General features: G+C 38.5%; 1 protein-coding gene across 3 annotated transcripts in view; it reads left to right on the top strand.

Moving 5' to 3' along the window:
• Positions 1–22,525, top strand: part of cdh8 (cadherin 8) — a 92,925-nt gene extending 70,400 nt beyond the window's left edge. Inside the window, exons 7-12 of one of the 3 annotated variants that reach the window (XM_005447734.4) lie at positions 4,583–4,830; positions 12,380–12,516; positions 15,055–15,176; positions 15,914–16,031; positions 19,948–20,199; positions 20,382–22,525. In XM_005447734.4, the coding sequence (XP_005447791.1) occupies positions 4,583–4,830; positions 12,380–12,516; positions 15,055–15,176; positions 15,914–16,031; positions 19,948–20,199; positions 20,382–20,869 (1,365 nt within the window). In that variant the 3' untranslated portion in view covers positions 20,870–22,525. Of the gene's footprint in view, positions 1–4,582; positions 4,831–12,379; positions 12,517–13,266; positions 14,852–15,054; positions 15,177–15,913; positions 16,032–19,947; positions 20,200–20,375 lie in introns of those variants that run through there. The other 2 variants (XM_003437576.5, XM_019361001.2) reach the window with 2 other exon arrangements.
• The last annotated feature ends 2,720 nt before the right edge of the window (positions 22,526–25,245 follow it).

The following is a 25,245-nucleotide window of genomic DNA, read 5'->3' as shown; positions in this document are numbered from 1 at the left end:
ATGTATAAGAGCTAAGGCAATCTGCTGGGACTACAATTCATTGCCACTAAAGAAAACATCAGCGCTGCAGAACAAACTTGACACAAAGTCATAAAATCTCTAACTGTTGACAAAGCAAATGTCAAATGTGTTAGTCTTTTAGGCAACCTCCACTTCCATGTCCCACAGAGACACTCAGTCTTCCCATGTCTACTCAGTTTTCTCTCTGTGGCCCTGAGTTGGCTGCCTACATAACTGAAGCAAGATAGATGATAATGCACTGGGAAAGTAGCAAGACATTTGCACACTTACTGTTTTCTCATCCCTCCAGATGACAGTGTCTCAAGTTGAAAGGAATTTACGAAGCAGTTGTTTCACTTTCCTTCTTCTATTCTGTACCTTCACCAGTTATCCACCATCCAGTGTGACAGATTAAACCTTTAACATAACGGTTTTTCCCAAACACGCCTAGTCTCTGTCAACAAGGGAACACGTCTATGAACTCCCATCTAATGCAGAATTAAAATTATTAAAGATACTTTGCGGCAAGGTTAAATCATATTGATCTGAGGCTAGAGAGGCACAAACCAGGGGAGAGATTCTTTTCTGTTTGAGTTTTAAGCTTTTTATCTACTAGCCCCCAGGCCTGTCGAGAGATGTTAGTGGGATGCTGAGCTTTCACCCCTGCAGCCAGTGCTGAACTTTGAAGTCTCTAAATGGCCTGTGTGTACATACTGATTTGATGCTAACGCTTGAGTGAGAAAGAAGAATGACACAGTGGGGTGGGACACGACAGCAAAGATAGTGTTAACATTGAAAAAACAGGAACGATTCTTCTTTTGCTGTTTGTGCCTTTTCTTTATCTGTTTTAAATACTCGCGGATGTTCAATTAAGCTATGTTGTTTGGTGGGAACATTGGAGAATATAGCTTGACTATGCAAAGTTTGCTGCGTAATGTCTCGTAGTTCTACTCATTTGATTTTGCACTTATGAATCTCTCAACACTAGCTCTATAACAGTACCGCCATGCATGCTAATAAAAATCAAAGTGGCTCTCCCTGGACTATTCAGTGAAAGCACTGTGTTCGTTTATTGAATTAATAATTTGAACTGGTCATAATATGACTTGAATTCTGTTTTCATGCTATTAAATAGTTTTAAAATAGAAGTTTGAATAGATGCTTTATTTGATTTTGCAATTTGTATCAAAAAATAATTAAAATTACTTAGTAACAAGGGTAATTAAAGAAGCTGTTTACAACTATGTTTTCCTTAAAGTGGATTTGGTATAATTAAATATGCCTCAAAGCCTCTCTCTTCCCCTTTGCTGTTAGGACACTGGAAACAAATGTAATGAGTTCTTTCTACATAATATCACATGGGAGTTATACTGAAATATGTTAATAAGAGAAAAGCAAACCCATGTGAGTAAATTTAGTGCAACTATATTGTAAAGAAAGAAAATTGCCATACTTATACCAAGTTCACTTTAATCTCAGACTGCAGACTTATTTTTGTTTCCTAACAAAATTAAAAGTAGAATGAGAGGCAGACACATAAACTGTCAGGGCCTTATACTGTGCAACCAGCTTCCAGTTTGGATTCAGGAGATAGACACCCTCTCTACTATTAAGATTAGGCTGAAAACTTTCCTTTTTCATGAAGCTGACAGTTAGTTCTTGAGCAGGTGACCCTGAACTCTCCCTTAGTTATGCTAATTATGCTTATGTCCCAGAATGCACTGGATGTTTCCTTTTCACTCATTTTTTTCTTTTTTTTTAAACATTAGCAACTGCTAACCTCTCTCTCCTAAATTTGCCTCTTGTCCTGTCTCTCTCTTGAGTTTAAAATAATGTGGCAGATAACTGTGTCTCCTTGTGCCCGTTTCTGCTGGACTTTCGTCTTTTTAAAAGGGAGTTTTTCCTTCCCACTATCACTAAGTCCTTGCTCATAGAGAGTTGTGTGATTGTTGGGGTCTCTTTGTAAGCTTGTTGGGTCATTAGCTTGTAATATTAAGTGCCATTATATATAAGAAGCAGCTCAGAAAAGTACTTTTAAGCCTACAATTATCACCATTTTTATAATATGGAATTGGTTTCTCAAAGTTAGACTCATATCATTTTTTTAACCTCAACATAATTCCTAAATTATATTAACTAAACATCTGCTAAAGCATAGAGTAGCCATTTGCTAAAACATAATTTAATTACATATATCTGTGTTAAATTTAAAAAAGCAAAACGAAACCACAGCTTTAATGGGCCAAAATGTTTGCTGAGATGATAATGATATACAGATGAAAAATTGAAATTTCTAATATTCCAGACCAATTATTATTTGTTATCAGTAAGATAGTGGAAAGTCTAAAATAATAACTAGATGTATGAATTGGAGAAACCAATTTAAGAATCCAAACATAAGAATTTGGTTCACCCCTGCTGAACACCAACACTTTAAAATCTGTATTATTAAATGCCATTGCAAAAATAATTAATATTAAAATTTGGGTCTTCCCCCTCTCTCCATTTCCATAGAATCATTTCAAGTGTCCAGCCAAACATTATACAAGCTCTTACTTTCCACTACCTCTGAATTAAAGCGTAATCCATTGGCTCAAGATCCAGCCACACTCTGTACTTTCTCAGCACAGAAGGCAGGATCAGTGAGAGAGAAAAAGAAGGGATGGCAGAAGAGGGTGGGTGTCAAGTGAGGAGGAGGGTGAGGAGGAAAAGAAGAGGAGGTTAATAATGAGTGTTCCGAAGAGCTCCTCCGACCGTGGAGAGGCCTCAAAGCCTTTGGTCTACTAGTGGCCTGATGACAGAAATGTAGAAGTGTGGATGTCAGAGCCTCAGGTCACTTCCAGTGTCCCTTCAGCTCTTGCTGGTGTCTCAAAGCTGGGCCCCAAGACACCCCTCCACCCACCTGCCCATTCTGGCCCCTGATCTCTCAGCACTGGCCCTCTAGGAGCTCAGGGACAATTCCTCTTGCTCACTCCTACCTTCTCTAACTGAATACATTTCTCGTTTTGTTCATCTCTCTCTTCCAAGTCCTTCTCTCTCCCCCAAGCCAGCTCTTGTCCCCTCAAGCGGCAAGGCCCAGTTTTGATTTCCCTATAAATCCTGGTTATGGAGCGTGGAAGTGACTTGATCCCATTATTCTAGTAGTATGAGAGCGACCAGAGGTGATTCAGAATGAAATTGTGACAGTCTGGGGTGCCCTCAGAGATGCCAAGAGAGTAAAATTGTTACTATCCTCTTTCTTTGAAATATTAATGATGGGCCATCAATTGAGGAAAAAAAAAAAAAAAGATGAAATAGATATTCCAGTCACACAATGAGATGTTCCTGTACAAAGTGTTTTTATTTCCCTTTGTAAAATTACTCCTTTCATTGGTAGTCTTCTATAAACACCGGTCTCATTTACTTTTTGTGAGCTGGTTGTGATAGCAGTATGAAAGTGCCAATAATGTACTCTAACTGAAAGCTTTAGCGATGAGATTTGTGTTCTTTCATGTTGATAATGGTTGAAAAATATTTTCAGGTTATATATCTGTGAAAATTGCACGGTGACTAATTGATGTGTTGTGATGTTGAAATAAATTCTGTCCAAATAAAATGACTTGCTACAATATACAAATAGCTTAGACATTATCATAGGCAGTCACAATAGCCATCTCTTCAAAAATGATGTCTGTGTGCAATTTGAATATGCTTAGAGCAGGTTAAAGCAAGTGTCCTTTAGAGTACGGTAAGTTTTTACACGCTGAGACTTTGAGTGTGAATTGTAGCTGGTCTCGGCACGGATCCTGCCAGGGGTTTGGGGACATGTAAAAAAACAAATATCACTTTGGTTCTTGCCACTTTAATGTTAGATAAAGAGATTTTTTTTTTTTTTATATTGTCCATTGATATTGATATTGTGTGTGATTGATGAGATATGTGTGAGCCATTTTATTTACATTTTAATAATTTAATGATAACATTATTAGATTTTTTTGATTGATTGATTGGTACCTGACACCAAATACATTAATATTAATTATAATAATATTATTAATTATAACATATTTTTTAAAATAGTGTATTATTATAAATTATTTAATTATTTAAAAATTTAAATTTAAGAACATTAAAGAGGTAAACCCTTTTAGACTCTTTTTATGTTTTTATAACCTGGCAGAGTTTGAGGTAATATTAACTGGATTGTATATAGTTAATTAGATTAAAGGGGTAAATGTAGGTTCCCTTTACTCCAACTCCAATAACACAGGCTCTTACATCTCACATAATAAAACCCATCATTGTCTTTGGACCCTTACTGCATAGTGAACATCCATACCTTTCAAACACCAGCTGCAATTTAATATTTTTTTCAAAAGCTGAAAACATTATCTGAATACATAATATAACACCATGTGTCTTGATCATATGTCAAGGGTGTTCAGTTTTATTTTGAATGACAATCAGGATTAAAGTTATCAATGCCGAGGATATACAATCCTTAAACACTTGCACTCCACTGTACACCCCGGACTGTACATTACATTTTGGTGCAGTGTTATTTAATTGAAATAAAACTTCTGTTTCATCTGTTCATTTACAGCCTTTAGACTATGAGAGCAAGAGAAACTACACACTCAAAGTTGAAGCTACCAACATCCGCTCAGAACCCAGGAGTAATGGGCCCTTTAAGGACACAGCTACAGTGAAAATTGTGGTTGAAGACTCGGATGAGCCTCCTGTTTTCTCCAAACCTATGTACTTATTAGAAGTGGATGAGAACGCACCCATCAACAAGATCATAGGCACAGTCACTGCCAGGGACCCGGATGCTACTGGGAGCCCTATCAGGTAAGATGCAGTTAACATTAAGCCTGTGACAGAACTTCCACCTTTGCCTCAAAATTATTTGCTGTTAACTGACCACAGCAAAATGGTGGCAAAATCTGCACACACAAAAAAGTACGTTTACTTCAAGCAGTGGAGAGAATAGGTTAACAAAATGAGCCTTTTCAGGCTATAATGACTTGTTTTAATAAAAGGGTTGACAGTGAGGCATGCAATTAAATCTCTTCATGTCTCTGACCTTTGGAGAATGTGGTAGTGTCTTCTGCAGTGAAAAAGGGACTCAATGATTGTTCTCATTTCCACAAATGTACAGAAAAAAAAGTAGATTATGAGTTGAAGGCCGCACAACTTTATCTTTCATTGTGTGACCAGGCCTGTTGTACTCTCTTCTAGTGTGACTTAGTCTTGGAAATACCACAAGGACACCTTGAGGATAGGTTATACAGGCAATTTCTCTCCCTCCATCTTGGCATTTCATTAATTCTCCAGTGACTTGCTGACCGCATTCCCGGGACAACACTCAACAGGTTGTGTGTAATTGCATGGCGGAGAGCAGGCTGGGTTTCATAGATTGGCTGAGGTTATAGAGCAGTGGCCGTTCGTTCTATTTTTTTCTTTTTTTCTTTTCTGGTGTCATCCTCATGTTTAGTGATGAGATTGCCAGGAGGAATTGAACCCCACAGATGCATGTCGCTTCCCTGGTAAATAGGGAAGGATATTTCATATATAATGACATCCTTGGCCTTAAAACTCAATTTTATGTCACAGTGCTCTTATGTTTGAAAGTCTGTGTTGGGGAGAGAGACAATGTAGTCTATAAATTAGAGAAATTATATTCTAAGTGTGTGAAAGTCCACTTTATAATTAAATACAATAATCTCATAATTGCGTTTTACTCTGAAGTGGGTGTAGCTTTAATAGCTAGTTGTGTTCACATACTTTTGCTATTTGCTCTCTTCAGTGGATCATTATTGAAAGAAAAAGTAATTAAATAACGAATGAGTGTGGCTGCAGATGACAGAACCCTGCTGACACGATCTCTTTGGCCATTTGCTGCAATGAAACTGTCCACATATCAACACATTCTTGGCACAGTCTTGGCACATTTTAACTGTTTTGAACATGAGACAGTGAAAATTGAGTGATTGACTGCCATATCACTGCACCAGATCATTTGCATATTTGCGATTTATATTTCATTTTTCTTTCTTTATTAGTTGAACTTATTGCAGAAAAAATCTCTAAGCTCTTAATCACTAATTTAATAATTTTGCAGTGAAACGGTTGCATTGCTTTAAGATTTTTTTTTTAAATAAAGCTAATTTTAATCTAAACTAGAAAGCAGAAGAAATGGTGACCAGTTCATAGAATGCAGGAAAAAAACATTATGTGCCATTCTTCATGGGAAACAACATACAAACAAACACACTTGCCAGGTTGCATTTTGCCAGAACAATTTGCTTTAAACTAGCACATTTTGCTGAGAAAATAATTCAGTGAGCTTTTGGTCCTTATAAATATATTGGCTGACAGAAGACTATAGCTTCATGCCTCATAAGAGATCCCAAGTCTTTTGTACATTACAGAAAATCTAAACAAAGCCACATCATACAACAAGTCAAACACTGAGTCGTCATTTGGTCTCAAGAATATCATAGAAATCAAAAAAAATGTTAGAGGTGTCTTTCTCAAATGATTTACTTTGTGCAATAAAACCAAAAGAAAGCTCAATGACTCACAATGATAGAAAACTGAACCAAAGTAGAACATTTACACACCACAGAAGCCATGTTTTGAAACTGGAATGATTGATAAACATTAAATGTGCTGTATGCAATTTCTTCACAGTATCCAATTTCTTCTGCTAGGGTCCTCTCAATCAAAATAATAAAATAGATAATTTAATGATGTTTTCAAGTAGTGTGAGAATATTGCCAATTAAAATCTGTCATACCTCAGGCAGAAATCATGTTCATGCACAGGGTGATATATTGGTTTAACACACATTGTGTTTGGTGACACATACACACATTTTTAGTTGGGGCAGCTGAGTGTTGTTACCTGTGGTCAAAGCAGTAAAAAAAGAACTAAAACCAAAAATTGAATGAACTAAATCTTAATGAACATGTTGAACATTGTTGTACAACTAGAAAGTGACAATCATTGTTTCCATGAAAGTAGAAACTAGAAGGGGCAATGTCAAGTCAAAATGTATTTATACAGTTTTACACAACCTCTGTTGACCAAGGTGCTGTACAAGTTATACAAAATATACACTAAATAGAAACAGTCACTGAATACAAAATAAATATAAGCTAAGTAAATATTCGGAAATGTGTTTCTGCTTCAGTCACATTTTTTCACTCAATATGCCCAGTTAATCATTAGTTCTGTATTATTGTAGGGTGTTTATCTTAAGATATAAAGAGGCTTGAGGCAACAACTGTTTTGATTTGGGGCTATCCATCCATTCATATCCGTTTCTCCTTGTCAGGCTTGTGGGGGTGCTGGAGCCTATCCCAGCTGTCTTAGGGCAAGAGGCAGGGTACACCTTGCACAGGTTTCCAGTCTAACACATAGGCACAGACAACCATCTGCACTCACATTCACACCTATGGACAATTTAGAGTTACCAATTAACCTATCCCCACTAACTGCATGTCTTTAGAATGTGGGAGGAAGCCGGAGTACCTGGAGAGAACCCACACAAACACAGGGAGAACATGCAAAATCCACACAGAAAGACCCCGGTCTGATGGTGGAACTGAATTCAGGACCTTCTTCCTGTGAGGCAACAGTGCTAACCACCATGTTATTGTACCACTGTGATTTGGGGCAATATAAATAAAATTGAAGTGACTTGAACTGAATCCACAGCAGTCTTGTCTGATAAGAAATGAGGCTTTATGCCATCCATTGACGATGGCCTATTCAAGTAGGTTTTGGTACTTTCTTCATAACATGAGAAACAGAGAGCCTACCCTTCCATGACAAAGTGAGGTCCAGCTGGCGAGATGTTTTTAGTAACCATGTCCTGACTGCCACACTTCTGGAAATAGAGGCTTTCTTCTGACATTGACTTGAACGCCTCAGTCAAAAGTTTGGTGCAGCGTAGAGGAAAAATACTTGGCTGTTGTTCTTGCATTTGTAGTCTTATTTACTGTCCTTTAAAACGTAATATTTTCGATTGGTAGGACTTAATGTTTATTACCTTTGACCCTCTGGAAGACTGTCCATTTGGGGATTACTGCAAGAACCTTATTGTGACCCCACCAGTAACGGCTATCTCCCAGAGCTTTGGGGCAGCTAGTTAATATATGATTAAAACACTGGTTTAAAATACACAGTTTATTAATCTGTATTTTGCTCTGTTCTCATCTCTTTGTTTTTCTCTTCTTAGTCTCTTAATTTCTTAGGTTTTCTAAAAGAACAGGTTCCTACAAAAGAAAGCTGTCGTTAGTAAAGTTGGATCTATAGCTGTGGAGTGGCAGCAGTAATAGCAGCTTCAGTTAGACGCTCTCCTGCTATCATCTGAACAAGCTCCTGATTCGACCCCTCTGATTAGAATCACTTTCTGTCTTAATCTCCCCCTGCCAGACCAGACCAAACCAGTTTGAGTCGAAACCACTCGAGGCGAGTGCTCTGGTGGGCTGCCATGTCCTCTGCACTCAGGAGACAAACAACCCCTTAGCTGTACTTAATGCATCCAACCAATAACATTTCAGGTGCACTCCATGAAATACTTCCTTACTACAGCTTCTCTCTGGAGCCTGTGCTCTGTCGTTTTATACCTGACTGATCACAAATAAAAAGCAATGTGACATCTGGCAGTCACTAAGGTTGTCTGACACAAACTGTTGGATTTCATATAATATGTGTATTTTATATCAAAAATATTGATACAGTGACAAGGATTGGCAAAAGATTTTAAACATGTTTGATTTTCATCTTTTTGTTCATTCTTGTTTTGTTTTTGTTTTTTTACTTTTACTTTGAAGTGAATTACAGGAGCGTAATGGAATTCTGAAGCATGTTTGTTTATGCTCAATATGTTATGGCACAGCTGACAGTTGGCATACTACGTATGGTAATACAAGTAGTCAAGCAAAGGAGATGGTTTTGAAACAAATGGAAATTTAATGTCACTTAAGAAAAGACCTTCTACTTCACAGGGATATTTTCCTATATTTTTAATATTTTGTTATTTATACTATACATTATTTCTAACTCTCAAGCAAATCACCATCTCCATTAAAAGAGCTTGGAAATGAAACTAAATAAGACGTTGTGTTCAAACGTAAATGGTCAGCATTTAAGAGTCGGGAAAACTAATAACTGACCTAATAGCAAGCAGGATTATCAGGGGCATTTTGTTTGCTGCCGACAAAAAATAATATTCTCAATCTTTTCACCTTATAGTCTTCCAACTTGTACAGGCGTTCACAGTCACTCACATTCACACTGTAACAGAGATAAAACCCCAGCCACTCAGAGTTGTGGAAAAACACAAATGGACATAAAACCCTTTCCATGGCTGCTTAGCCTATAATAGATAGACCACAGGTAGACATACATATCCGTAGCACATGTTGTGTAGCATGATTATATGATATATCTGACGCATGCATAACGGTACATCAAACAATTAACAGTAACAGTTAAGTGGGAGGCATCACTATCATGCATAGTATGGCCACAGTAAACCACTCATGTATGTCTATCATTCTGAAATTAGAGTAATAAGAATTCTTCCACAATGACTAAATAACTTTTTTGAACTTTTAACTCTAACCGATTTGTACTAATGAAACTTTTACAAATGTTTCATTTATTATTATCATAACATTTTCTCTTGGTTTTTCATTGTATTTGAATATTTTAATTCATCACACTTTAGAAAACTCCCTCCAACGTTACCAAAGCCATATGTAAAATTGTTTAATTTTAATTTTTTAGCAAATTCTTCTGTTTTATGTGTACATTTTTTTCCACACACATATAAAATTGGTTATAGAGAAACTGAATTGGAGCCTAATTTTGGTAAGGGAAATAAAACCCCATAATATATTCATTTTATAATAGAATCATTAGTGTCGTCTTAATGATTCATTTTGCACTTTATGAATAGGCCCACTGCATAGAAATGTGAACAAAAGCAAACTTGACTTTTTTGTTACTTTAACAAATAAAGACAAAAAAATATTTAATAATATATAATACATAGACTAGGAACAAAAACTGATTATGTTATTGACTGAAGAAAATTTTGTGACAGAAGAGAAATCACTGTGTATAGTAAGCATGATCAATGATAGCTAGCATGGCAAAAGGATGCCATCCTCATAAACTGCAACAGAGAAGTCCCATCCTGGCCATACTGTTTGATAGATGGCACTCTGTGAAAAATGCAGCGCACATCAAAGTTCTAATTACAAAAAAACAAACAAAAACAGTCTAATTATAGCTTGTAGCTATTTTGCTATTTGAGCTTATGTTCCACTAATGTATGATGATGATGTTTATAGTGATTCTGAATATATTTGGATGTCAGCTGCAGCACTTATAAAATATTTGGCACAAACAACCTCAACATGATGGATAACTGTTTGACCTAGGCCCATCCAGTGCCTTGGAAAAAAAAATCTTCTGAAACATAAAGCAAAGCTGAAATGATGTGATAGAAATACACGGACGCGTGAATACATTTGCACCTGTTCTCACATCACACTCGGGAAAGCTGCACACGTATAATGTTGGAGATCATTTTTTTTATTTGCTTTTAATTCTTTTCACATCACATTGTCAGTTTGAGTGACAGGTGGCAGAACATTTCAGGGTCTGTCTCCTCTCTTCCACGTGAGGCTGTCAGACTTTGACTGGGATCCACTCAGTCTGCAGGAGAGAGGCTGCTCCCAGGTGGGTTGCTGCTGTCTGCCTGTCTTGAAAGTGCTTTGCGTCTGCAGGCCAAGAGAGAAAGAGAAGGAGCGGTGGGGTGTTGGTAGGGGGGGTGGGGTCCTTATGGACCTCTTCCAGCCTGGCGTCTAGAGGATTTTACACCATTTCATCTCAAAAATGGAAATGTCACGGCTCGGTACATCTCCCCAACAATTGGAATCTGGGCCAGTGGTTTATTTATTTCATTCCCTACCATTCTTGTATAAGCAGCAACCTTCTTCATATAAATAGTTATTGTGACTTTGTCTTTGCCATTTTCTGGTGCTCTTTTTCTGTTTCTCTTTCCTTTCCTCTGCATTCCTTTCCATTCTGTCTTTTCATTCATTCTCTCACATAAATACTGTAGACTCCCTGCCAACAGGTCTACAGTGATAGGGATGAGCAGTTCCAGTGTGAGACAGAATGAGACCCAGGGTGAGGAAGAAGGAGAGACAGGGCGAGCAGTGTGCCTGATGGCCGGGATGTCTGTGTGGGGAAGGGGGTTTGCTCAGAATTGGATAGGGGGATTGGATTAGTAAGAGCTTGTGACCCAGCTGGATAGAAAAGGAAGAAAAAAAATACTTTTGCAATATTGTGGGTGGGTAGGTGGGGTACTGTGAGGAAACAGAGAGAAAGTAACAGGGACAATGTGTCCTGGAGGTATGGAAACACTTGTGCTGTGCAGTACATGTAATTAGTTCACGTGAATCAGTGCAGCCTTGTGTTTTGGGTGAGTAGGATGTTTATGACAGTCACACATAATGGCAAATGAAACGTGTGAAACCAAAGATGACCCATAATGACAGATTCTTTTTTAGTCAGTTTTGTGTGGGCTTGTCCCAAGAATTGGCGCTGTGCGTGCTGCAACATGAAAGAGCGATTTCACAGCTTCAAGTGGCATCAGAAAATTCTCTTTTATGTGCATTCCAGTGCTTCTGCTTTTTTTTTTTTTTTTGGGGGGGGGGGGGGACTTTTATGTGTTGCCACTATATTTTTTTTTAAACTGGGAGACTGGGAGACAGTGTGTCACAGGCAGGGTCATAGATTAATTCAATCTGAAAAAGGACAGCTTGACAAAAATACGTAAATTAAAAATGAATTAAGCGTCTCCTTCTACTAGTTTAAAAAGAAAAATTTTTTTTTGCTGAAATCGGACAAGGGCACTCTTAACAGGCAGGTCACTGTTTAACTTCTGTTATATTCATTACCTCCCCACCCCCATGCCCCTCTGTTGTTGGTGTTGCATGTGACACAATGCTGTCCTAACTCATTAATGCAAAGCCTTTGGGAGCCATTGAGTGTTGACAGATCCCAAACAGGGTTAACAGCACCACATCTCTTACCCTGACATAACATGTACTAATGGTCTTTTTTGCAGGAAGGAGGCATCGCCTTGATGGGGGGAGGGCTTCTAGGCTGTAATGCCCCCTGCTGTTCATGGGGAGGCAATAATTATCCCTCAGATGATAATTATTGATTTCCGATTGTTTTTAAATGAACATTGATCTACAGGTTTCTTCTGTTAGGCACAACACCCCAAGGATTAGAAAAGATGCTTCAGTGGTGCTGCCGCAACAGTGTTTTGGCTCAAATTTCTGGTGTTTGTTTATCTTGGTAGGTACTTCATTGATCGACACACAGATCTGGAGAGGCAGTTCAACATCAATGTGGACAATGGCAGGATCACGCTGGCCAAACCATTGGACAGAGAGACAGACATGTGGCACAATATCACAGTAACAGCCACAGAAGTCAGTAAGTAACATTTGCTGTTCTCCCCTGCTGTGCACACTGTCCGTAATGATTTATAATGTCCGCACTATCCTCAGCGTACAATCAGACAGTCATAGAAAATAAAGCTTTGGGGGTTTTTTTTATAATGGGTAACAGCAGAAACACATGTATGCTATCTTATTCCTTTGAACAACTTTATGGGTGTTCTCAGTCAAAGGAATCACTGACCTGCTTCACAAAGTTCTCCGTTCAACAGTATAGAGCTGCTTTCTAAACCAGCACTTTTAATCGCTCCAAGAGTATGGCACAAACAATTAGCATTTGAATCCACAGAGGCATTAAATACGTTAATTTGCTGAGTTTTGATTGAATTAAACAGCTCAGTAGTCAATTTGTGAAAGTGCAAGAACATTAAGACGTATCAAATAAACAGTTTTAAAGACATGCTCCAGAGTGGATTGCTCCAACGCCAGCATCCATTACAGATTAGAGAACATCTGCGAACCGCAAAACTCACTGACTACGTAGAAAATCTTGCCGGCAGAGCTACAAACAGCTCCAACCATATGTAAGGCTTTATTTGCATACAGATTGTTTCAGGGGGGCTGTATGTTGTGATAAAGCTTAATGTACCCCTTTAAGCTATTGGAATAGAAATTTACACAGCTTGTAACTTTTTTCTGTCTGATTCTTCTCTTCTATCTCTTCCTCCTCTCTATGTCTCATCATCTATCTGTCGCTTTCTTTCTTTAATCAAAGAAAACGCATATTAATTGTCAGAAAATAGAAAGAAAAAAAGAAAGAAAGTCCGTACACTGTCGCAATGTTTTGGCCATGCGGAAAAGACAAATCCCACCATCGCAGCAGCCTATTGGAGAAACTGAATGTGTCTCATTTGATAAGCTGGTTCCCTTGTCATGTCGTGCACCCTTACATTGAAAGCACATTTTCATGCCTCTTGGCAAAGTAACTGTGGCTTGAGATAGTGGCATCTCTGAGAACACCTAATAGGAATTTGCCAAAATAAATACAGCAGTTTTGCTATTCTTCACGGATGGGGAGGGGAAGCCGGTGTCTTCTCTGGCGTGAAAAGCAATAGATGTGTTCCCAGTTCTATCCCGATGCCATTTGCCACCCAAACTGAGGAGCGTTCTGCTGCCTCGCACCAGTTGACATCTGACTAATCAGATTCTATTCCCTGTCTGCTACTAGGGGAAAATCGCTTGCGAGGGGAGGGCACACCGTCGCCCCTCCCTCTGCTCTAATCCATCTATCACTGTCTATCAGACTGTCAATTTCCACTCACCTCACTGCTTACCTCTTTTTCAATTCATCTCCTGGAAAGGCCCTGAGTTTCTACTGCGTCTACTGCTTCATTTTTAGGTTTTACTGAAATTAGATTACAATGAATGAGAAAAAAAACAATAAATAAATAATTTGGTATTTCATGCTCAGAAATGTATATTAATGTAATCCTCTGTGACAGTGGTTTAATGTCTTCATAGAAATGTGACAGTGTAACTTTTAAAGAGAACAGCTGTTGGAATGGCGGGAATTATCCTAGTACATAAGCAGTGAAAGGCAGTGTGGCACTTTTCACGGCACACGGGATTTCTGCTGCTGCAGCTTCACTGCGTCTGGTATGGCCCGATGTTTATGGCAGATGAAATCGGAGAACTTTGGGAAAATATGATCACATACGCTGACTTTATAATGTGTTACCTGATATACAGCATAAAGTATGTTGTAGATAAGCATGTTCTCAAGGTAGCTAATCTGTAAAAATGAAAGCAAATTACAAAAACACAAGCACGGTTCAAGAAAAATGTAGTGTATGTCTAAAATAACATTGCAAAGCATTCTCTTAAATGATTAATTTTCCAAATCAATAAAAATAATTTAAACAAAAATCACTATTGTCACTGGCCACAGTGACACAACCCTCCTGGGTCCACATTAATAGATAATTGCTTTTAAAGTTGGCATTTGCACCACTGATTAATAAATACACCATTCACAGGGACTCTCGAAAGCGACTGTCAATTACCAGTGATGAATAATTCCAATCAAAATCTAATCTAATTAAACTGCCTTTTATTGTCTTTTTAGACTTCAGTTACCAATGACTCATTAATATGCATGTTTTAACCCTCATGTTTTAAACATTACAGTGTACAGGGGATTTTCAAAAGCACTTTGAATAGGATTTTTTTTTTCCATTTCTGTTGCCTAGAATCCTGCTTTGCATCGTTGATACTGGCTGAAATTTAGATTGATGTGGCTTATCATCTGTCCTCCCATCAGCCCAGGAAATGAAGGGAGAATAAAGATGGAAAATAAAGGAAATTAAAACTAGGTCACAGAATTTACCTGGGATTTCAAGTATAACATTTTTTTTCCCATCACTGTCTCTTCTTATTTATTCATCTCCACTTTTCCTCTACATCTTTATTCTGATTCTGAATCCTTCTGATTCTATCTATCTATCTATCTATCTATCTATCTATCTATCTATCTATCTATCTATCTATCTATCTATCCATCTATCTATCTAATCAGGAAATCACAGTCAGATATCAAGGGCAGTTGTGGCCATCAGAGTAATGGACATTAACGACAATGCACCTGAATTTGCCACCGAATACGAGGCCTTTTTATGTGAAAATGGAAAGCCTGGACAGGTAAGGAAAGAAGACGCTCATTCATCAAAGCAGTTATCTATCAATTTCTTACTCTCTGTCCTTTTCTTTCTCTTTCTCCTCCTTTGTAATGATTGGCCACAGTGAATTATAGGCTATTTATTTCACTGGGAAACTACAGAGGTGGGAGCACGGTCCTTTCTCTCCACAACAGTCCTCCCTCCATACAGCGTGCGCTGAGCAAAGGGGAAATGAGAGCAGTCAGGATTGATCAGAGTGGATCATAATTCAAGACTGTCTTTCATGTCCTCCTCCAGATGGCACAATGCTTCCCCCAGCCAAAAATCGTGGACAAGTACTTAGCATTCTCCTTTTCATCAATCGACCTCATTCACGGGACCTGTGTATATACCATAGGGAGTTTTATTGAAAGGAGGAGAGAGAAAAAAAAAGTAAACAGAGAAAAGATGAAACTGTCCTGCTGGGCCTGAATTCTAATTTCCAATAAATCATAAAGACATACAGTGTGATAAGACCTATGATGACAGATTAACAGATAGAGCCAGGAGCCTGAAAGTGTGCCAGACTAGACAGGACCTCATTGATAATAATCTCAAACTCCAGGAATGAATAGGGCATATATTTCATCAGGTATGATCCAGCCACTATTACACTGAGGCAATCTGCGGTGGCAAAAACAGAGTAATGAATAGGCTGCCTCCTCTAATGGCTTAGAGCCCTCCTCTGTAAATCTGCTTTTCTATCTGTTTTCAACACAGGTGATCCAGACTGTCAGTGCGGTGGACAAAGATGACCCAATCCAAGGCCATTACTTTGACTATCGTTTAGTCCCTGAGATGCTAAACAACCCCAATTTTACCATCAAAAACAACCAAGGTGAGAAGCAAGTGACATCAGAGAAAAATAAGTCTTTTGTGGCAGAATGACTGAAGTTTCTGCAAATTTTTTCAATGGCTTTCCAGTCTAATCTCTAACCCGCGGCACGTTAGCCAAACTGGAGATGAAATCTGGTGGATCAGTGTAGCTCACAATTAGCAGATGTGAAATTGTCTGGACACCAGCTTCTTTTTACTCCCCAGCGCGTTTTGAGGGAAACTAAATGAATGGGATCCAAATGGCTTTTCCTGGTATTCTTTCAGCTAAATGTAGGGTGACTTCCTAGGAGCTGTTGCAGTGTGGCAGATGGTACTAAATTTATTTGCTAAATACTCTGATTGGTTTTTTTTTGCCATTTTCTCATGTTTTTTATTCCATTCCTCTTCTCTTGCCTCTCCTTCATTACCGACTCTGAACCGACTGTGTTCACCATGAGTTGTGTAATAGTTTCAGCTTGGGGCAGAAAGATCTTCATATGGTACTAGCCTTCTGTTTCGATGTGGAAGCTGTAGGCGAAGTTACTGCTACCTCTCTTTGATGCAAGATGAGTTTGTATAAATCAGGTCAAGTGGGCTACCATTTTTTATTATTATAATATTTTTTAATAAACCTTGCGCTTCCGAACAGCAGTGGCAGGATATGTGTATAACATCCCATCTTGTTATGAATAAAAGGCTGCACCAGCACAGACTTGCTTCAGATTATTTAGTCTTAACTCTGGATCAACTTCAAAGTTTATAAAACATGCATGCTCCTGAATCCTGTCCTTTTGTGTAGAGGAGATTTATTAGTTTCTTAAGATGATGTAACAGATAAAACCTCCACTAGAAATGATTCACCTCTAAAAGCACAGCTCTGTGTTTGACCAGTGAACAAAAAGCCTCCTCTCTTCCTCAAATGCCTGAAACCAAAGTAAATATGTGTTGTGGTTTGGCTCCATATATTACATACCACACCACAGCGGCCACTTGTCTATGGTAATGTTAATTCTAAACAGAAAAAAGCCCATTGCACCATATTCCTCTGCACTTGAGTGACTATTTCTATCTGAGGCGGCAGCTGTGGGAGACACTTCAGTGAAGAGCGTCGGGCTCCTGTGAGCCTCTGTGTGCTGCTTTTGTTTGTGATGATGAGTCTAATTGTAGGGAATGCACAGTGAAGAGGTTAGGGGTAGCCTGCCACGGGGAAAATGGCGAAGGTTCTGACCAGCTATATAGAAGATACTGAGCGTCCTCACAACTGAGTATTCAGTAGGCGGGATGCAACAGAGCAGGGCGTCCTATCCTCGGTAGCTGAGACAACATACTCACCATGATGCCAAAAATGTAATTCTGCTGATAGACATTATTTTCACACTAACGTTTGTATGAGGAAATAACACAATGTTCCATTTAGAAATGCAATGTTCAACACATTAGGAATAAAATGTACTATTGCTAAATTCATCATGCTCAAGGGTTTTACCGCTACAGTTTCTGGTGGCTAATGTCAAATAATCTTTGGCAGGTACTGCTTTATCGTCATTAATAGAATAGAATCATCTCCTTTCAATTCTACATCACCTTTTAGCATTATCGTTATACTTGTGACTATTCAGAGTGATCCTTGTTTATTAAAAAATTAAAGGGTCCATCAAAAATTTAATTCCTACTTTTCCTGGGTGCCTCCAATATTTGAGGTTCATCTCTAGGTGCCCTCGTATTTCAATGACCATCAAGATATATTATGGATAAATGTCATACATACATGCACCGTACATGTGTTTATCTGCTTTTCATTGCCAGATTGCCAGAGTGCCTGCTGAACACAATCTACATATGCAATCCACACAGTATATCCAATTTTAAACTGCAACCTTGCAATCCAGGACCTAATTCAGTTAGACAGACAGTTAGATGCTGAATAATTTTCTCTAAAATTGCTCCTTCACTTTACCTCTACTTAAAACCATGTTGCCTCTTTTTAACATCATTGTGAGCGGGACAAGTAGCACTGGCCAGTAACTGCAGCAGTCCATATTGCAGTTACTGGTTATGATACATTGCTGATAAATCGTCTCTTACAAATTTAAATATAAACAGACTTTTCAAATAAGAGTGTAACTATTCAGACTGCCCAAAGTTTTGTCATTATGCCCCCTCTTTCCTCCTACAAGCATCAAGGAATTGTGTCTTGCACCCCGACTTGCTGAACCAGCTACAAGACAAAGGTTAGGAAAGGAAAAGTGCTTGCTAATGTAATTTTGCAGGCTAATTAGCCAATTAGCTGTACACCGAACAGCTTCAAACTTTACCTGCAAGTGTCAGTCAGTTTAAATATTAATTGTTGTAGTCCTTATTCTTCATCACCACTGCTGAATGAGCGTTTACTGCATGTTAACACAAAATTGTTTCCGGCCCTATAAACAACATTTACTGCTGCGAGTTAATTTTCTTAATGTTGTGATGCTGAAAGATTGTCAGTGAAACATGTAGTCTTACACTCAGATTTAAGGAAAGGCTTTTTTAGGGACTAATTAATGTGTCTGTGATTATACAGCATACAATGACATGCCAATAATGAGGACACAATACAACTCTGACACAAACTGACACCATAACCATTTTGTATATTTATTTCTAGGCAAATTTGGCCCTACCAATATGACCTCTTTCACGTCTTAGATCCTTTCATGTTAGGTTATAAAACATTTAATTTATGTAGGTTTGGAGACTTCAGAGGCATCGGGAATTTGAAAGTGTTTAGACTGTTGATGTCACTTTTGCTGTCACTGCTGTCATTTGTAGCCTCCCACATAATACGTTATTTATAGCAAATCTTAATTTAAATAAGGCTTTGCTTTTGTCATAGTGACAATTAATATTTCAATGTACACAGTGTTCATCAGAACGCTAACAGTCAGTAGATGAAACACTGTTCAAGTGGCCTAATATATAAAAGATAATAAAAAGAGCATTGTTGTAAACCTAGTGAGTTCAGTCTGTTTGAAGGTTATGTGCACAGCTGTCTTTCTCTTTGAGTAGAAACTCCGTCTGTCTATTGGCAATTCTATTTTTTACCATCAGTAGTTGCTAGGAAAATGCAAATCATCTGCATATCAGAACATGCCCTAATGGTTTACTTCACTATAGTTTATACTTCTTACTATGCAGTGCTCAATGATCTAAATAAAAAGGGACATGTTGGTGCTCACAAAGCAGAGTGTATCACTTTGTGGCAGCACTCATAAGAAAATAAATCTGAGCATATGTTCACATCAATTACAGATTGTGCAAAGCAAATAATTCTATCATGAAGTCTTCCATCTTTTGATTAAGTTTGCTCTGTCAACACGAATGTTTCAACTTGGCCCTTCTCTCTGTATCACCAGATCTGTTTTCCCCCTCTCTTCCGCATACCCTCAAGCTGTGAGGCAAAGGTTAGACAATCAGAAATCTTGTATGTTTTCCATAAGATCAGCAGGAGTAGGTTCTTATGGGACTGCAAGTGTTTGATAATGTGAGCAGGCTAAGGAGTGCCAGCTAATGAGCTGACAGCTTCACAGAAGTGCCATCAAAGAGCAGCTGGCACCTTTCTGGGTCGACATGTGCCATCTTCTTAGTCAGTGTCGCCTGCCGTGGTCCCTTCATTTCCTCCGATTCAAAGAGGGACAGCGAATTCAGGTTCACCTTTCTTCAGAATCCTCAAATTGGACTGTAGAGAAACGAAAGAAGGTGGTTGGTTCTATCTACAGCATTGGAATGTGAGAATGCTAAAAAGCCTAATGGCGATTGATGTGAAATTAGTTTACCCTCATGCTGCACTGATCTTCACACAATTTAATAATAGAACTTCAGTCTGTCACCACCATGAATAATAATGGGTTTTTCTCACGCCCTTGCAAAAATTCATCTCTGGCTTTACATCTCTCTGACAGACAATTCAATCAGTGTTCTAGCCAAGCATGATACCTTCCGACGACAGAAACAGGAGATGTACTTCCTGCCAATCATTGTGACGGACAATGGGAATCCACCGATGAGCAGCACCAACACCTTGACGATCAGAGTCTGTGGGTGCAGTAAGGATGGCATTGTCCAGTCTTGCAACGTGGAGGCGTATGTCTTACCCATTGGACTTAGTATGGGGGCTTTAATTGCCATCCTTGCCTGCATTATACTACTGCTAGGTGAGGTATCCGTTCTGTTGTGCATCATTCCATTGAAGTGGTTTTAATGGATGTTGTAGACATCATAGATTTTTTCATAAAAGATGTACTTGTACTAACACAAAATCCACTTGACCAATCCTAACCTAGTTTTCCGTGTATTTTTCTACCTATTTTTCAATCTTTCTTTCTGACAGTAATAGTAGTACTATTCGTGACCTTGAGGAGACACAAGAACGAGCCTTTGATTATCAAGGATGACGAAGATGTGAGGGAGAATATTATCCGTTACGATGATGAAGGAGGAGGTGAGGAGGACACTGAAGCATTTGACATCGCCACGCTGCAGAACCCGGATGGCATCAATGGGTACCTGCCACGCAAGGATATCAAGCCTGACCTGCAGTTTATGCCACGGGCAGGCCAACATTCGGGTCCAAATGGTGTGGATGTAGATGAATTCATCAACGTACGGCTCCACGAGGCAGACAATGATCCAACAGCACCACCTTACGACTCCATCCAGATCTATGGATACGAGGGCCGGGGATCCATTGCTGGCTCCCTCAGCTCACTGGAGACAGCGTCATCAGACTCTGACCAGAACTATGACTATCTCAGAGAATGGGGTCCACGCTTCAGAAGACTTGGGGAGCTCTACTCTGTGGGTGAGAGTGACCGTGAGACCTGACCTTTGATTTCTTAAAAACAAACAAACAAACAAAAAAAAAGACTTAAGATTTTTTTTTTTCTGTCCACATACTTGTGTATTGAACGCTAGGGGGTTTGTTGGCTTTTAGAAACTGGTGTTTAAAAAGAAAAAAAAAACAGTTAATAACAAGGGAGGCCACCTTTTTGTAAACTTTTTAGAGTGAGGTATAGCAGTTGTCATCTACTATGTCAAGCGCATTATAATTGTTCAGCCAAACAATGTCTTTATTAGGAGATCTATGATTCTTGTGGAGTGTAACTTAGATTCCGTTGTGGAGTGTCTAGCAGTATTTTGGGTGTTAGTCATTTACTGTGACTACCAGTAGCAGAAAAACCCTGGCATTGCTGGTAGTTGCTCAGTGAACAGATATTTTTGGGTTCTCTTAAGCTTGAGCCGACACCATGCTCGATGCTCCATGGACAACAAGCTGGACTACAGAAGGTGGAGAGGCTTTCCTGTCTCCCTAAGTCACCCAGCTGATGGTGATTGCAAGGAACAAGACAATGACAAAGCAATATATGGTCTTCATTACAATGATGAATGTATGTATGATTTGAAAAAAAGCAAAAAGACAAACCAGTATTGGCTTTAAGGTGAATTTGTTATCATTTGATATGTTCTCTGGTGGCCACATTTATAAACTATCTAAAGCCCAGAAAGGCTTGCTTTATACAACTCTTTGTATTTACATGCTACAGGTGTGGGTTGCAAGCGTTACTAGCCTATAAAAGACTGAAGTGAAGACAAAAAAGAGAAATGTAGAAACTCTGAGGCCTTCTTTTTACAGAAGCAACATTAAATACAATTGTAATCTACTGTTTTTGACAAGAGATGTGTTGATTCTTCATTATTGTTCTGAGTTTTTGTATATCTGCTCCTAAGTCTTTTTTTCTGTGCTGACTATTTGAAGTGAGTGTGTTCAGATTATTTCACATTCAACAGTTTTTTTCTAACCACTCGAACACTATTTCATAACAGCCAAACCATATCATAAACCTATTGCAGTTGATGATGTAGATTAGATTTAAGCAGGCAAACAAGACCTCTAGGTTACTGTAGCAATACAGATGAATTCATTAATTGGGACTTCAGAAATGGGATCTTTCTGACACATGCTAATTCTGTGTAAAATATATTTCGTAATATATTCCGAGGTGCAGCGTCTGAGCACAGTGGTCCAATTGAGAACTAAGTGACTCTTTTTAAACATCAAATCTCATTTAGGAAACACAGATTGTGTTAGCCCAACAAAAATGAATTTGCGGATCAAGACCATGTGCATATTGTGCTTACACTGTATGATATCAATGAAAAGACTTGTACTGTACATAGAGTTACTGCTAACGTCATTAGCTTTCAATGAGGTGGTAGGTTTTGTCTCTGCACGTTAGCTCTTGCACATTATGAGAATTTCAATGGCACTACAGCTGCGTGCATACTCAGTTTGTACTGATACAGTATTATGGCAGTTCTCGGTAGACTAAACAATATATATGGAATAGTCCTACATGCAGATCATATTTTCTACTGTGCTTTAATGCTTATAAATGTGTATGTTCAATTATTTACTCCCTGTACTGTAATCTAAGATACCCTGTATTGTTTCCTACTTTGTGAAATATATTTTTATAAATATTGCTGAATGAGTGTGCTTTTCTTATACAGACTAGAGGTCAACACTACAAAAAGTTGAAGACAGTGCTATGAGGATAATGTTCAGGTCAGCTTAGTGACACAAAGCACAGAGTCATCCTTGGGAAAATATTTGAGAAAATAACCCTGATGACATCATGCCAGTGTCATCAAGATTATTCTTGCCTGGAGACTACAAAAAGTATAGCAGAAAGCATGTTTTACAGACTTAACAAAACAGGACCACGGTCATCAAGTACTGATATTCTCTTTGGTGTCACAGGCATTGCTAAGATACGTTAGACACAAGGTGTACACTACTGACAGACTGCCCCACCACTGGACTTTGAGAGCTAATCTGCCATTTTTAAAGAACAAGAACACATACATTTGATTGCGATATTATAGAACAGAGAGAAAGCTGGGGAGACAAAGTGAGGGAATGACATGCAGCAAATGGCCTGGGGGTGACTGAAACCCAGGCAGCTACAGCAACAACTACATCCTTTAGGATATAATGCATTTGCTCTGTCAGGTATGCTACAGGGGTAGCCCCACCACCTATGGTTTTCAATGGGACTCCTTCACCAACCTCCATATGTGATAAGTTGGGACCTATCTGTAAGATACAAGCAACTTTGATAAAATGTCAGTAAGACATCTGAGAACAGGCCGACTTGGCTGACTTCTGAAATATTAGGATACCACTGTTGTTTAAGTTATGTTCATTACCTTGTGCCTGCAAGTTCCTAAACTTCCTCAAAGTAAGATTCAAGTATATAAATTACTTGAAGAAGACATATTTAAAAAAGCAAAATCATTTACATTTTCACACAAAAATGCACACAGATTTAAAGGAAATACACCGGAAGGGATACTGCAAGACATCAGCACAAAATAGCTCCTGCAATGTTTTGGATGTTCAACAAGCAGACAAATACAAAACAACAGAATCTAAGATCAGCAGACACAAGTGGACCCATTCTCCAAACACCGGGATGGCTGTGCTGGTTCTCTAAAAATGCTTCTGGCAAGTTTGTGCATCATCAGACAGCATGATAAAGACAGAAGCTGCCCTGTAGCATTATATTTCCCACACCGTTCTTCACTTAGTCACCTAGCATACTTTGGCCCTGCGCTGCTTGAATGCTATAAAAGTCAGTTTTGCTGTGTTGTTGATGTTGCTTTGGAAAGCAAAAATGGACTTCTAACCCACTTGACATGTTAAAACAGCCTTAGACTAAACCTGCATCCTAAAAGCAGCATCAAGATAGGGAAATACATCAATAGAGAAAAAGAATGTCAGTGCTTATCATTTTCCCCTTTCCCAGCCAGTTTACTTGCCTTGAAAACAGCTGTCATGTAGAAGGTAACCTTTCATCCTTAAAAGTTGCCACTTACTTGAAGAAATTGTGCTGTCTTAAGAATTTGGTTTATCATTTTGACATTATGAAGATGGAACAGTTCTAGTTTTGCGAGAATGTAGCCAACAGTGCAGCAGGACTGAACTTTGTACTGCTTTGTCACACAGATTGGAATACAGCAGTAATTTATGGTTGCAGAGTCAGTGAGGGAAAGAAGGATAGAATCAAGAAGCATTGCACATGCTGTGTGCATTTTTACACATTTGTCAATATCTAAAACATTTTGTTAGTCTTAACATTTAAACTGCGCCATATCAAGATTCCATTGTGTATTAAACCTGATTTATTACTCCTCTCAGATATAAACCAGAGAGATTGTATTGTGTTACAGTAAAGCTCATCTGACCCTGCTATTTATTTATTTTTGTTTTTGAAGCAAGCTCTCCTGTTTCCTGGCCTTTATAGTGTTATTTCTTAACGTTATTTCCTTTTCTTGAAAGATGTCTTCTTTTTGTTAATCTTGTTGGAAGATTAGAGTTTTTACAGGTTTATCTGATATCAAGGTTTCTCATAAATACAAAAAAAGCTTTGATCGTATCAAATACAGACACTGCCTCACTGAACTGAAAGACAAAAAAAAAAATCTGCTTGCACATATGCCTACAGCTTATAAAGCAGTTCATATTGCTAATACTGCTGCGATGAAAACAATACGAATACTAGTTATAGTGATTAGTTACATTGAAATTACAAACCAAAAAAATGTATCTGATTCTACACACTATTATTCACCATTTAGTTTTCCAAACTTGCCAGAGTGGTCTTAGTTTTTCAGATGCTATTGCCCTCTGGGTTTGGATATAATGTTAAGCCTGAAGGCTGTTATCTTTATGCACCTGAACCATTAGTCAAAATCAGCCATGGAACACATTTTAGCAACTGATATCTTCAGCTAAATGATAGCACAAATTGTTTTTTGGAATGTGCGACCCCGGCAGGTCAGCAAACTCATTTGTAGTCAATCTTCATGCTCCCCCACTGCTGTGTATGGCTGCAGGTTTGACAGAAGTTGCCTAACTAAAGAGTAAATCAAATTACCTTCTCACTTTTGTCACGTAATGGAAGTGTCCCTCGGGTGACAACTTTGCGCTTGTTGTTCCCTGCTGATATGTGCCAGATTTTATATGGCAGCCCTGTGGCTCCAACTCGTGTGGTGTAGAAACTGTAATTACTGTTGCCTGGCAGAGATGCCCCCAATTATAAACAAACTTTGGTGCATACAAATTAAGAAAGCTGCTTTCTATTCTGGCTTTGAGCTACAGATATCACATTTGTTTTCTTTTTGTTTGTTTGTTTTTG

The sequence above is a fragment of the Oreochromis niloticus genome, linkage group LG1, assembly GCF_001858045.2.
Source record: "Oreochromis niloticus isolate F11D_XX linkage group LG1, O_niloticus_UMD_NMBU, whole genome shotgun sequence".
NCBI lineage: Eukaryota > Metazoa > Chordata > Actinopteri > Cichliformes > Cichlidae > Oreochromis > Oreochromis niloticus.
This window is presented reverse-complemented; position numbering and strand designations above follow the sequence as displayed.